The sequence below is a fragment of the Hyposmocoma kahamanoa genome, unplaced genomic scaffold (genome assembly GCF_003589595.1).
Source record: "Hyposmocoma kahamanoa isolate Upper Pololo Valley unplaced genomic scaffold, ASM358959v1 94, whole genome shotgun sequence".
Classification (NCBI taxonomy): Eukaryota; Metazoa; Arthropoda; class Insecta; order Lepidoptera; family Cosmopterigidae; genus Hyposmocoma; species Hyposmocoma kahamanoa.
In genome coordinates, this window is record NW_020654878.1 from 1,753,843 (window position 1) to 1,770,118 (window position 16,276).

At 35.7% G+C, this 16,276-nt stretch overlaps 1 protein-coding gene across 2 annotated transcripts in view; it reads right to left on the reverse strand.

Annotated features, from left to right (window-relative positions):
• The window catches only part of LOC113237798 (transmembrane protease serine 12-like), a 57,985-nt gene extending 46,876 nt beyond the window's left edge, over window positions 1–11,109 (reverse strand). For both annotated transcript variants that reach the window (XR_003311065.1, XM_026474466.1), the window contains exon 1: window positions 10,735–11,109. Coding sequence is in view for 1 of the 2 variants with exons in the window: in XM_026474466.1 (XP_026330251.1) it covers window positions 10,735–10,819 (85 nt within the window). In the remaining variant the exon portion in view is untranslated. The remainder of the gene's footprint in view (window positions 1–10,734) is intronic.
• Window positions 11,110–16,276: the final 5,167 nt, after the last annotated feature.

Consider the following 16,276-nt stretch of genomic DNA (forward strand, 5'->3'; position numbering starts at 1 on the left):
CTTACTACACCTAATATACTTTGTTCATCCTTCCTGACGCGAAAGGCAAAAGAACGAAATACACTATCTGCATCTGTGGTTCCCGAAAGCTGCAATTGTTAGACTGGCCTATTCAGTCTACTTACTAAACAAACGTGTTATTTAATAAGATGTATGACAGAAAGGCAGCTTTGCGCAGGTCGGCTAAACTATGAAGTTTAGATTCAAGTTTATCGTCATCAATAAGTTAACCGAGTCAAGAGCCTCTAGTTGATATTTCGCTGAGTTATCCCACAGGTGACTGCAATACCCTATGCAAGATCGGACTTGCGCTCTGTATAACGCTAACAGCTGTCGAAGATGGAGCATGCACGCCTAAACAATGCCAATTCACTCTCGCTTGAAAAGGCGCAAGTTGAGCATTCAGGAATCAAATCTGCAGGTAGCAAACTCCACTCCATAGTCGTTCGCCTTATAAATATGGAATAAGTGCGAATCCTAGGAATATTCACAACATAGATGTGGAACCCCACCATACGTCTGGTCCCCTATGATGGAAAGGTGAAGACGTACACTCTCCTTGATATATCCTGTAGAATACCAATGGGCAACTTTTTACCCTTTCGTTTTGATGTCTGGTTATTATATACCTTTCCATTCAAAGGGTCGCTGTAATCGAAATCAATGAGGACTATATTACATACCATCAGGTGTATTAACCGACAGTTTATCAGTTAATAAGGAACCAGTAACTGATGGTAAGCGACACGCCTGTCCATGGCAGTTGCAGTGCCACACAGGGCTTTACATCACAAAGAATTGAGTTGCACTTCCACTGCGCCCGTTACCGTGAGACGTAAGTTGACAAGTCCCACGTGCATGTGATTTCACCAGTACCTTTATTCTTCAAAACCGGAACACAGCAATGCGCACACAATGCCTCCTTGGACGAACTCGTTCACGAGGAACTCTACTGCTACTACTAATTAGATAAGTTCTGTTATTTGAAATAACATTTTTATTTTGTATTTTAAAACTTTTTTCCTGACAATCGTCATCTCGTTACAATCGTTTGTCACTCACTCCAAAAAAGCACAAAGTAAACAATTTCCGAGTCAATTACAGATGTACTGCGTACGCGCAGACAATGCAGATTCACATACTTTTCACGTGTTTTACTAACGCAGCATTTCCCTTATACTTAGATGTTACAAAACATCTACTGTAATATGATTGTGACAGATGAAAATAAACAAGAATGAAAATAAACGTCTAAAACGTTTAGCCAGAATTGTCTAGTTTCTAAAATGTAGAAAACCACAGTATTCTAATTTTCGTAAAGTGGTTATGGTTATTTTTGTAGACCACATTACAAGTAAAAAAATATCGAAATATTTTTTGGAATGTAGAGGTAAATCGCTTATGTTTGTTTTTTCAAGTATTTAACGTTTTAAAGTTTTGGACTCTTTACAGGTCCCATGGTCACGGCTAAATACCGTAAAAAAATTCACGATATGGATCGGAAAAAATAGTTTCTAGTTCAATTTGAAGCAATCGTGAAAAATGTAAAAAAACATAATTCATCCATTTATAGGTCAACTGAATGAAAACATTATTTACTTTACAAGATGAAATAATGCAAAAGATATTTTTTAATAATAACTCACACTGCAATTTTAGTTAATAGTATATATAATCTTTCGCATTTTAATTCTATGTTGATTCGTGAAGTCACATCGCCCTTTCGTTCTATAAAATATCTTAAATAAATATGACCCTATTACAGTGTTTTAGCTTTTAATGTTTGTTAGTCCATCGCATCTCAAAAATTTGGATGTCTTAAATCTTTAAGCCAATTTGAAAAAAAGGTTCAAAGAGTTATTTTATACATAGCTGAGTCGAAGTACATTTTTCTACAAGTTCTAGTGTCCAATCATAAGAAAAACAAATTATAAAACAAGATCATCATAAACCAACCGGTTTATATTTAACGGAGAGAAAGAGGAAAAGTATTGATTGTTTTTTTTTTATCCATCGGTACAATATTGGTATGTAATACGTTCTTTGTTACTCGTGTGCCACAACACTACACGGGGTTCCTAGTATGTCTTATTGATGAAGTTTTTTGTTTCGACGCGATTTCAACTGAATACGACTGTCATTTTTTAATTCATCAATTTCACTGATAAGATAAAATGTATCTTTGTTTGTTGGAACTTGTGAAAATTAAACAAAATGTTACATTTATGTTTCGCGGTTAACAATATGCCAACGTTAGGTCATATTTCTTCTTGCCGATCCATTTTACAGCATTATAGCATTTTATTTACAGGAAAGATTGATTATGAACGAGTTAAAAAACGTATTTTAGGTTAAAATCCAGGTCCATAAAGATTGTCTACGAAAGATGTGACCATTTTAAACCATAGATAAAGTTAGAATTGTTGTTGTTGGGGTGTTGCATCAGGGACGAGTGCAACGTAAGAAGCGAGTCCGGGAAGTAAGACTGACGATTGCGAGTTGGATAGATGGATTATGTGAAAGATGACATGGATAAGAAAGGTGTGAGTATAAAAATGACGGCTGATAGGGGAGAACGGAAGAGAAATACGTGTTGTGCCGACCCTACCTTTTTTTTAGCGTGGGATAAGGACAGGAAGAAGAAGAAGAAGAAGATGTAGTTAGAATTATTTTTCTTGAAGTAATAGGAAAGTAAAGAGATTTTTTTTATCAGTCATCAGTGGGACAGAACAGGCTCATAATAATAATAATATCAGGTTAGATTTTGGTACTGTAGCGTCCTAGAGAGCCATACGGTGTCTGTAACGCACAGCTATGGACAGCTGAGCTCCCGGACACATTCCTTTTGACAAATTTTTGTATTCGATGCGGGAGACTCACCGAATTGCGAAGTGTGTGGGACTTCTGAGGACGTACATCGTTTGTTCAAGGAGTGTGTTCGGACGGAACCTATCAGGGCGTGGTTATTTGCACAGGCTGGTTTCCATACATGTTGGGTGGTTTCAATCTGTTTTGTTTTAATAAAATCCGTGTCCGAGACAACTCTTTGTGTGAATGTGGGTTGGATCCTACCCTTGATCACATTTTCTTTTAATGTCCTAAATTGCCTTCCTTCCTTCCTTCATTCCTCGTCCTATTAACCTTAAATCCCTCCTTCTTTATGTGTATTCTCCCTTTATTAACATTTTGTGTGATTTTATATGCTCTAATAATATAATTCTTTAGTTGGTTGTTTGTGTAATTGTTTATTTTTAGCCCAGGTGTGATCTCTTGAACAGCATTCCGTCGAAGAGATTCATTTAAAAATGAATACCTTGCTGCTGCCTAATCGTTGGCGTTTTTGATTTGATTGATTGATATTAACTGGTAACATCGAAACTGACGCTTGCCCAAGCCTATTAAAGAAATAGAATAGAATATCATCTTTCTGCGCCTCCGCCTTGCATTGAGCCGTGATACCGCAATTTTTCATGGTAGCGTTACTTGTGGTCGGCCCACATATAAATGTGAAGCACCGGTGTGATCGTCAACCTCTTGGACATTTGGATCTGTAGGGCTAGCACAATAAAGTGCCTTATGTAGTTCTCGCGCTAGTTGCGTTATATCGCGTTAGCTCTACTGAAGGTTGAATTGAACTGCCTCGTGGTCGAACGGTTACCATGCTGGACTGCCGCGCAGAGGTCCTAGGTTCGATTCCCAGGCCGGGAGAAATATGTGTATGGCCGTTTATTTCTCTCGTGAATTTGGGTTTAATTTGTGGTTGTCTGTGTGTGTGTCTATGGCATGCGATACCAGGTATCCCTTTTGCGGGGCTATGAGTGTGTTGCGTTATTATTATTATATCTATTTTATACTTACGCCTCTCCCGAGGCCTAAAAGATTATTTTTTTATTTTTTAATGGGAGAGGTGGTCAGGTTTAAGAACCGACAAACAATACGCGCCGTACCGAGCAGGACCGCCTTCTGCATTTGTGCTGGAAGCGACATGCCACAGAAATCCAATCGCCTCAAGCTGTTAGAAAGCCTGACTGGAATTAACCCATTATTATTATTATTATTATTAGGTTGGTGTTAGCACGGTCTCCCTTTCTTTTTACTTGCGAGCTCACCTATCTCGCAGCTCTCCTGGAACTATCGAAGGCAAATATTTGTCATATATAGCGTCACCACCATCGAGTATATAACCAGAAATAGAAACGTAATATCATTTAATTTGTTTGAAAACTATTCTGCCATATAATTACGGTGATAACTCCGCTCCTATTGGCCAGCATTCGAAACAATTGACGAGTATCGTCAATTGTTTCACTTCAAATCGACCAGTTTAACTTGAGCTTTGCAATAATGAACGAAAATTGAAAAATTACATAATTTAACATTTAATTACCGATGAAATGTGATTCCGTTTGTTTTGTAATTAGATGTTTTGCTGTTTTTCCCACACCACCGAATAAAACAGCACGGCATAGTTAGAGATATTATCTTTATTACAATAAATACAGAATATTTTTGGAATATACGGAGACGTACACACAGGTCAGTTGTTGGCGCTGTACTATTTCAGCTTTCTAATTTGTGATTTCAGCGCAAACGAGTGTGGATATTACTTATAATGATATCAGTACCAATTGACTGATGAGTTGCCAGGAATGGAAGACCCTTATTTCCTTTCTATTTTTTATGGGTATATACTCGATGGTCACCACTAACAGTGTTTCAAAATGGTGAAAATGCTATTGAAATCGATATGAAAACTTTGTAAATACCTAGCAATTTATTTTCGCAGTGCACGTGCTTACTTTCATTTCCTCCGACGAAACGTCGCAAATCGGAACATTCCAAGTGCTTTTTGTTTTCCTTATTTTGATTGTTTTTGCGCTTTTTAGCTTTCCTCGGCCCGCTACAGTTTCGTAATGGGCCGTAATCGATTGACGGAAAAAACGAATTTGATAATGCGGTGACAGTGAATCTCGGTGCATTACGTAAAATGCTTTGAAATTTTTATTATGATGTAAATGTACACTTTGCGTCTTTGTTCAGTAACGCAATACGAATACTTTTCATTTGTATTATATATTTTAGAAGAAGTACAGCTCCTTGTGAAAGCATTCGTCCAGTGAAGTACTGCCACCTTACCTAGTTCTACCGCCAAGCAGTAATGTCAGCATTACTGCGTTCCGGCTTTGAAGGGTTAAGGGTGCAACTTATATCTCGGGGTGACGGGCGCAGTGGCAGTATAAATATATAATAAAAGTATAAATAAATAAGTCAAAGTCAAAGTCAAAGATTATTTATTCCATAGGTAAAATAAATTTACACTTGAAATCGTCACATTTAAGCTACTGCTCGTTCACTACGCTGACCTCCCTGAGAAGAACGAGCAAGAAACTCAAGGGCTTGCTCTTTTCAAATAAACTTAAATGCTATGGAATACACTTTGAATCAAATTTGTGTGGATTCTGGAGCCGTGTCGTCTTTCCATACATCTTTATCTAACACGTAGTCTTCAATTTTGTAATATGATTTTTCGATCAAAATATTTTTAATGTAGTTTTTAAACTTAGGAAATGATAAACTTAATATATGCTCCGGAATCTTATTGTAAAAACGTATACAGTTCCCCATAAAAGAGTTGTTTACCTTGGTTAAACGAAATCGTGGTACCATGAGTTTGGACTTAGCTCTAAGGTTAATATTATGGATATCTTCTTTTTTATTGAAATTATGTATATTTTTACGAGCATATAAAATATTTGAGTAAATGTACTGTGATGCCACAGTCATGATACCAGTCTCCTTAAACTTTTCTCTGAGAGAAACCCGAGAGCCTAGACGGTACACAGAACGAATCGCTCGTTTTTGCAACACAAATATGGTTTGTATATCTGCCGCTTTACCCCACATGAGAATCCCGTAGGACATTAGTAACTAAAGTAAACTAGTCTAGCAGTACGAACATCGGTAAGCTCACGTATTCGGCGGACTGCGTATGCAGCGGAGCTTAACCTGCTTAATAAAGTAAATAAGCAAATTACACTTGAAATCCTCATACTGATTAAACTCTACTGTTCATTCGTAAGGCAGATTCCCCTGAAAAGAATGAACAAGAAACTCCAGGGGTTGCTCTTCGTAAATATGATTACATTTGAATACATTTAACCATTTATAATATTTAACTTTAGGCAGTTAAATTGCATTTTATTTGTATGGCCTACATTTATTTCTCTCGTGAGTTTGGGTGTAATGTGTGATTGTCAAAGTGTGTCCATGGCACCCGCGACACAGGGTTTCGCGTATGTTGAGTGTGTGCGTTATTATTTTGAACACCTTAGATTGAAAATACCTGCATGGTCACTGCCACGAATTTTTGTCATTCGAGTATGCAGGAGTCTGTTTAGTACAATTTTTTTGTTTCATTTCTGTTTCAAACTTCAAAAATAAAATAAATAGCAAATTTTGATTATGAACGGGAATCTTATTATAGAAGCGTGTGAATTGCACCTTGAATTAATTTGTAAGTTTCTGAAGACTATAAAGAACAGCTAGTTTATTTTTATTCCTAGCATTATAGTGAAGTCTATCACTATTTTTATAATATAAAACTACTTCCCTGAACGAACTCTGTCACACAGAGCTCTACTGCTACTAAACGGTGATCTAAACAGATGATTTTGAATTTGAATTTGTACTTTAAAACTTTATATACGTAAGTACTGTAAAGACGGACTATCTTATGCAGGCATTTTCTTATGTGACTAATAACTAGATAGAAATATAAATATCAGACAATATCACACACTTCACACATTGCTCTGTTTCCAAAGTAACTAAAGTTTTGTGTTATGGAAATTGGGAACAACGACGATACCACAGACAGATCCGATATAATATAAAAAAGTTAGTTTTTCTACATTCGAAAACCCCATTTCTACCGCACTCGTTGTACTTTTGTCCTTGAAATGTAACCTGGGGGCCTACCCTAACTTTTCCAAAAACCATCTTATTTCAATGTAAGCTTAAAGTAAGCTTATTATAATATTATTCTTATTCGTACTATGACAAACCTGTCAACTAAGTAATGTATTATTGTTAAAGCGATTGAAAGAACGGATGATTCCCAATATTGTCTATTCCTTACTAAAAATAGGAAAGAAATAACGCTATATGAACTATATAATGCCATCTCTTTATAGTATAGTCTTATCGTAGTACAATGTTTAAGTACTTAATGTTATTTACATTCAGAGAATATTAAACGTTAAAAAAGAAGAGTATGTAATAATAAAATCTATTAAAATTACGTTGTTTTCAATTATCCGCATTTTCATGAAGAAAAAGAAATAAAACAAGCTGAGCCTTGATAGTCACGCTGTGAATTGGGAATTATAATCTAGTGTCAACTGTTAGTGTCACCAAGGAGCATATAGATGTCGCTGTCATAATTTTACAAAATAAACATCGCGCATTTTTATTTAACGAGAAATTATTTTCTATGTACTATTAAATTAAAAAAAAATAAGTTCAACTTAACTTTTAATCACTAAAAATCAATATTTAGATAATAAATTCGAAAATAATATTGTTTCCACTGCGACCGAGTAACTATTTTAAGATTGCTAAATTTGACATAAGAACAATATTACTTTAATGTTAAAGTCGCGTCATAGTACGAACTGAGTGAGTGAATAGTCACAAAGCTGCCAATAAAACATCATAGTTTTAACATTATAATCTTAATATAATCTTAATAACGCATAGAATAATAGTTTCATATCAAACGAACTGTCACAAGTGAGGCAAAAATCAAATTTATGTAGGCTAGTTTTAGTAGTAGGTTAATTTTCGGTTTTAATGAATATTTATATAAAAATACAAGTTGAAACGCCTTACTTCCTTGTGGAATGTGATGTTAGTATCTATTTTATGTTTGTTTGACGTATTTTTACACTCATTTACCGCACATTTCATCATTTTTAGCTAAAACTCTGGAGCTGTTCGCGGTGCAAGTTGACCTTGAGCAATGAAGGCCCGCCCGCTCGTGTAGGCCCATTGGGAGGCTTCGAATTTGCCTCACTTAGCGTGTGCCTCTGTAGTGACGGAGGTGGAATACTCTCGAGCACAGAGGTCGTCAAAAAAAAATACTGAGGTAGTGATTTTATATTTTCTAGTAGTTTGTTGTAAATTAAGGACGTCACGATATTTGCATTAGACTTGGTTAAATAAAAGTTAATAAACAGGTTAGTCACAGGTGCAGCTTATCTAGCTCGGCGACACGCAAAAATTAAAAAAGACGTTATGAAATATTAATTGTTAAAAATATATACATAACTTCTTTTTCGGCACAACATGTATTTTTCTTCCATTCTCCCCTATCAGCCGTCATTTTTATACTCATACCTTTCTTATCCATGTCATCTTTCACACAATCCATCTTTTCTTTGGCCTTCCTTTCCTCTTATATTCATGACATTCTTCCCTCCGCATGACATGTCCATACCACGCTAACCTATTACTCCTCATCTTTTCCGTCACTGGTGCCACTTCCCCTGATGTACTCATTCCTTATCTTATCCTTTCTCGTCACTCCACACATCGATCTCAACAATGGCATTTCCGCCACATCCACAATTCGTTCATCCTCCCTTTTCATAATATAATATAAAATTACATTTCTAGTTTTCTACACATTATTTATTATATATATTTTTAATACCCAGTCGCGGGAGGAAAAAGTCGTGTGACTGGCGGTAAACGACACGCCTGGCCATAGAGTCGCAGTGCCACTCAGTGCTTTATATCGCAAAAATCTTAGGGGCACTCCCACTGAGCCCGTCACCCTGAGACATAAGTTGACAAGTCTCATGTGCCTGTAATTTCACCAACAGACTTACCCTTCAAAACCGGAGGAATTAGATAAGGTGGCAATACTTCCCTGGACAAACTTTTTCACAAGCTCTACAGTGGATATCTACAGCTACTATTTTGCTTCTAATATGTTCATATTGTTTAGTATTTTTAATAAATATAATAATATTATGTTGAATATGGTGTAATTTAGGTAATTTAGTTTCAGGGTCTGTAATAATAGGAGTACATAAATACTTCGAAAATAATACTGGAAGTTCCATAGCTTTAGAAAAGCTGAATAAACACAAAATGGACCAATAAAACGCTCCATTAACTCACAGATTGTCGTATCTGTCCAATAGAAGAGGTAAATTATGTTATAAAACTGCGCCCGCGCATTATAGTAGTTAATGGAGATAGAGAAGGTAAAACTGTCGAGTAAACGGATATTGTAGCAGTTTATTCAAAAAGAGTTTATTTCTCGGACGACCGTTTTTGAAAATATTCTTACTCTGATACGTTTAGGTTGTCCTTTCCCCACGTGTACATCCACATTTTCTCTATAAATTAAAATTCTTGAATGACATTATACATCGGAATCGGTTCTGAGACGATGCGCGATCGTGCGCCTGGCGGTAAGCGACACGCCTGGCCATAATAGTTCCAGTGCCACTCAGAGCTTTAAATCATAAATATCTGAGGGGCACAGCCAACTGCGCCCGTCATCCTGAGACATAAGTTGACAATCTCATGTGCTTATATTTTCACGAGCACCTGTAACCTTTAAAACCGGAACTACTTGTTGGCAGATTGGACAAGGAGCTCTACCGGCTACTAAATTTATTTATTTATCTAATCTTTCTTTACGGATATAAAAAAATTAACTTAGAACCACAGCTGATGCTCATACCGGATGCTTTAAAGTATTTTTATAATAATTAATAATTACCTAGTAAAATACAATAGTTAGGTCAAAATTAACATACGATTTATTGTATATTTATAACGTTACAGTTATTAGTAGTAGTCGTATATTAAATAATAATTTGGCACAGAATTGTAATTGTGCATTTTAATACTAAAAACATCGTATTCTAAACGATATTGATAGATTTTTTTTAAACGGAATTAACTGTTAATAGAGTAATAATGTCTCCAATAAAAATCATTGTCGCTGGATTTTATCGACTTTTAAAAAACGAATTCTAACGACTTCGCTATAAAGGGAAAGACCCTTATTTCAAAGTAGAATAGACGAGTTCGTTGTTACTGAATTATTATTATTATTCAAATCATAGACTAGATTGGAATGAGCTTAATTGAGTGACTAACGTAAGTTGGCGTAATAACACTTTGTTTTGTAAAATTATAGAGAATTTTTCCATTATAATGTACCCGTTACAATTAGGAACAGTTTAACGTTGGGTTTCAGTAAGTATAACTTTGTGGGATCTTAAAAATGTCTGTGCGTCAGGTCACAGCGGGTTCCCATCTCTCAGAAATAAATCTTTACATAAGATATTTCGACTCTTCCGAAGAACAGAGTCCGATGTAATTGTACAGCGAAAATAGGACAAACACATAATCTCGTTATTCAAACTAAGACCTATTTATGGGCGTTTTCAGAATTTTTGTATCTTATTTCGTTTCGGAAATATAAAGTCGAATAACGGTTGATCTGGTATCCACAGCGAAGAACAACTAACTAATTGTGCACTGTCCTAAGAATAATAAGTCGTGCACATAGGTCTTTGTTCTATGGATGAGTCGATTTTTAAAGCTATTAAGATCATTGAACAATATTGTCAAGTCATTTCTTTTATCTAAATTATAAAATGTTTATTTGTTTAATAATAAAATCAAAATATTAAAAATTCATAAGCTTACCTCTAGGACTATAAGCACCAATATCTGTAACACATGTCACCAAAAAACAAATACATACAACAACAACCCAACAACGCGACACCATCTTCGCGACCACACTGACAACTTAGTTCATTCTACCCACATAATTAATTACAAATAAAAAACTTCATAAACGTATAAAAACCAAACTCATTTACATGTATCCAAAGCCACTAATCATACGCAAATTAAAAAGTTAAATTTGAATTTCCGCGCGTCATTTGTTATTTCGAAATTCGAACGTAACGCACGAACGCTTTGTTTTTTGTTACACTTTTTTATTTTCTTTTCGGCCAGTAGGAAGCGTCCGATTCCGTCGGAGGCCGAATTAGAAATGATCGGAAAAAATGCAACGTGGTGCGCGCGAGTTGTTATTATTGACTAACGATACTGTTTTTACTTTTTTCCGCGGCGCCTGTGATGCCCGATATCCCCACTGGGAAAATGTTGCGGTTGCATTGCCGAGGTGCTAAACATTTTATGTTGATTTTACAGTTTAATAAAAGCTCTATGACTTACTGACAGCTCAACTCTTTCAGTGTTTTTAAAATAACATCACATCACTTTTAAAGCTTAATAATACATGCATCGATTTCTTAAGTGGTCGTGATTACTGTAGGAAATGATACGATTTTTTCGGATTCTTTACGACGCTATATTTTTTTAATAAATAATTGTAAGGCCAATCTTAATGGTCGCCAGTGTTCGATGGTAAAGATGTTAAAAACTTGCATGAACAACGAACAAATCGGTTCGTCGAGTTCACTGATAAAAAAATTGTAATCTAAGTTAAGGAGACATATTTCAACGAGAGCATACATTTTATGAGGTTAAGCCCCTCGCGTTCCACAATCCGCGCACTGTAAATTAATATAAATAAAATAAAAACAATAGAACTAACGAAATCACGCGCTCTGTCGCTTTCGTACAGTCGTGGTAGCCCTACAGGTGGAGAAAACTTGACACAGATCCGTGACCGACAAGCGCTCGATGGCGACTGATAAGGCAACAGAGATAAATGTGAATTTAATAACTAATAGGGCTTCAGTTGAAAATTAAAAATTACCAGGCTGTCTGTAGTACCTAAAGAGAATTTTTTAAATTAACCTATTATGTCCCACTGTTGGGCAAAGTTCTCCCCCAAAATCCTCCTGTCTTTGGAGATCTCCCACCACTCTCTCTCAAACCCATCAAGGTTGTCCCGCCAACGTCTTCTCGGCCGTCCACGCCGTCTCTTTCTATCCTCGGGCACCCAAGGAGTAACGACGTTTAACGTACGTTAAAGAGAAATATCTCCTAAATATTATGCACAAAGTTATATATTTTATTCGTTTTAGTTCGTTTTATCTGTTTTCAGGATTTTATCCGCTCACGCGATGCGCACCTCCTACCGCAAAATGGCGGCTATTTGGTTTCGCAAATTAGAAAAGCATTCAGTTTAAATACAAGTTTTTATAAATAAAAATTATTATTCTGCATTGCTAAATAAATACCCTCCGTACTAAGGTGGACTTATCTCTAAAAGAGATCTCTTCCAGCCAACCCAGGGCAGTGAGAGCTAAGGTTATAAGCGGGCAACCAATAGCCGGGAGAAATATTTGTGTGTGTACCTAGTACTGGCGGGGCCAGAAAGAAAAATTGCATTGTCTGGATACAGGTGTTCTCTAACAGGGGAGTTTAGAGTTGATTTCCATAGGATTTTACACGTTTACCATTAGGCGAATCTTCCACGTTCAGGTTTATTATGCCGTTTTCTGTTACAGTTAATGAGATGTTATCATCATTATCAACCCATTTATACGTCCCACTGCTGGACACGGGTCTCTTTTCAGACGAGGATTTGAGTCTTAGTCCGCCACGCTGGCCCTATGCGGGTTGGAGGCATCACAAATTTTCCGAGGATTGTGAACCTTCTTCGACTTGCGGGTTCCTTCACCGGAAATTATGATACATTTCAAATTAAATTTGGCACATAAATCCCGAGAAACTCAGAGGTGCGAGACCGGATTCGTACCCAGGACCCTTTGCTCGAGAAGCAGTAGGTCGAACCATTTCGCTACCACGGCTTCTGAGATGAGATGTACCGCTAGTAAATGTTCACAATTGTACATAATTTTGAAATTGAAGTCATATGTATACAAGAACTCTTATAACACATTTAATAATTGCAATTGAACTAATTTTGATATCTTATAATGATTCTTTCTATAAATTTAAATGTAAATTGTGTGTTTCTACACCTTAATGATTTATTTTCATTGTTATTTCTTTTATCTTTCACAAAATATTTAACTGTCATAATTACACCAACCAACTATTTATTCCGATCTTATAATCAATTATTTACCCTAAATTTTAGTACATTAATGAATAATTGGATTATTAATATTTAAAGTTGTTTTTATTTTATTATTATATTGGTATCGGGGTATATATTGAGTGACGTGGACACCTGTAATTGGCCTACACATAAGAACTGTGCCTTACCAAATGTTGTCTCTTAATCTTATTTTTTCTGTGAACTCTGTTGGTGTTCCAAATTAATAAATAAATAAATAAGAAAATATTTGTGTACAATTTGATTAATACGGTCGCCGAATGTACACAATCTCTGGCTATAGAGAGTGAAATGACGGCGTGCTGCGCCGGCGCAACCGCGTAAGCAATACTTAATAGTCGCACGCCGGCGCTAAGATACTCGCACGTGGTAGCTTAACGTATATGCAAATTAGATAATAATCTAATACGGGGTTGGACATTGCACATCATACTCTAATTCACTATATTAGAAAGAAAGAAAATGTAATCATTACCATTCATTTTATAAATAATTAAAATTAAATTAGGGATACTACTTTTAGTAGCGGTAGAGCTTATTATTCCTTGATCTTTGCCTATTTTTGCTGCCAAGCAGTAACGTGAGCATTACTGCGTTCCGGTTTGGAAGGGTGCTGGTAAAATTACATACACATGGGAGTTGGCAACTTATCTTTCGGGGTGACGGGCGCAGTGGCAATGCTGACTGATATTAAGATCTTTGCGATTTAAAGCTCTGAGTGGCACTGCCACTGATTTGGGTAGGCGTGTCGCTTACCACAAGTATTATATGTATTATAAAAAAGTAATTTGAATGGACACCACTCAGCATATGTCGTGGATGAGAACAGCCTCTGTACTGGTATTATATGGAGCCCACGGAGCGCGTCCCATGCGCACTTACCACAGCAAATACCACACACGAAACATTGACATTTTTATTTTCGCAAAGAAATACATATAATTAATATAAATATTGTGTGATATAATAAATAAAATGGAAGATATTAACATTACCTTTATAATATTTAAGTAGGTATGTATTTCCTTAAGAACATAGATTATGTTGGAAAAAAATACAATTTATAATTAAAAACTTACATCTAGTACTAAATAATAAGATATGTAATAAGTTCTTATTGGGGTGACAGAGGGAAACCAGGTTTTTTCCAATATGATGGTTTTATTTTGACAACATATACAGTATGTACAAGGTCGGTGGTATAGTGGGAAAGGACTCCCCCTAATCGGCACGTAGTTGAGGACCCGTACGCGCGTTCCAATTAGGAAGCGGCTCAGAGTGCAACAACTACGTGTTACGTTTTAAGCGGAGTTCCAAATAGTAAGCAGCGCTAGAAGCGTAGCACAGTGCAGTAGATTCAACGACAACGATCTAAAGCGGAGTTCCAAACAAGGAAGCAGAGCTAGATGCGTCGTAAGTATGATTACATTCATGTTCGCATAGCCGCCAGTAGTCATTCCGCGAGGGAAAATCTTAACACCGCGATGCAGAATTTGCTATTTCGACGCCAATGCCAAATAGCGGTGCGTGACGGAACTAATATGAGTTCTTGCCTGTTGTGTGATTTTGTTACAGATATAATTTAATTAACCGACTTAAAAAAAAGAGGAGGTTCTCAATTCGACTGTATGTTTTTTTTTGTATGTATGTTACGCGATAACTCCGGTATTTGTGTACCGATTTTCATGATTCTTGTTTTGTTGGAAAGGAGGTACTTCCATAGTGGTTCCATTTCATTTTGAAGAAAATCATCCACCTCTAAGGTTGGTTGTTCACGCATGAAGGTTCATTTTTATAAATAGCGCCTAAATTTTACTTAAGCAGCAATTATTTTAATGGTTGATTTTGCTATTTCTCCAATTCAAGGCGTTTTTCTCTCAATATACTTTGAGTAGTGAGAACCGATTCTTATTATCTCCAGTGTCAAGTCCTGTATAGTGGTGAACTAGGGGATATTTCAATAAAACTTAGCAAATAGACGTAATTCCACGTACTTGTGAGGTCGGTTTTTTTAGTACTCTATACTGAGATTATATTATGAACAAGTAATTAATGCAAAATAATGATAATAATAATACAATAATCATAGCAAAGACAAATTAGATATCCATAACTCGTTTAAACACAAATTAAAGTAATAAGCCTCCAACAACAAATTCATCAATGCAATAGAATGATTTTTCCTACAAGAAATGTTTGAAACTCTTTTTGAATGATATAGGATGCTGTGCTATTTTAAAGTCTGCCAGGAGACTATTAAACATTTTTGTTGTTTGGTACCTAGGACTACGTTTTACAATGTTTATTAACACGTCTGTCCTTTCTCCTAGTGACTTGGTCTCCTTATTAAATTCAGACGAACATTCAATCACGCCTGTTAAGAACTCCAAAATATAGAGACAAGGAACAAGGAAGGAAGAAAAAGGAATATATTATATTATAATATATTAATAAACAAATATGTTCCTTATACTTATTAATACAAATATCGAACACTCAGAAAAAACACTCAGAAAAAATTCCTTCGACCCGGTCGGATTCGAACCGACACGTCTTCTTGCATACCGTGCCAGACGCTATACCACTAAGCCACGGAACGAACCAACGGACCTCACGAATTCTTTTATTTGCTTGCGTCGTGTCTTTGTACTTGGTTTTTCAACGACTTTTTAGTCGTAGCGCCATCTATGAGAAATCTTTGACAGATTTATCACCCAGTTAGTACCTTTAATTGTATTAATAATTATAACAAACTAGTGGAGTAATTTCACAAAAAATAATTGAATATCAATTCAATAAATATGTTCCTATTAAAATAATTAATGTACACAGTGTATTAAGTTAACATACAATTTATTAATATTTCAAAATAATACTATAGTATTACAATAGTTTTTATTTGAGATTCAAGAATTGTCTTTTTGTTTAAATTGTATTTTGTTTCTTGTAAGGTTTTTGCAGATTTTAGTTGTTAAATCTTCAAATTATATAAATCTCTGTGTATTTTTGCTGTACCCACCAGGGTCCTGAAGTTCTAATTTAGGCGTGTCCACCTGCTACATTGTCAACTTTTGGGAAGAGTTGAGTATACAAATACCATAAAATATTTATTCAACTATCATTAGATTCTACACGACATTACGTCGGGGTTAGTGCAATTATAGCAAGATATATAATTTGATT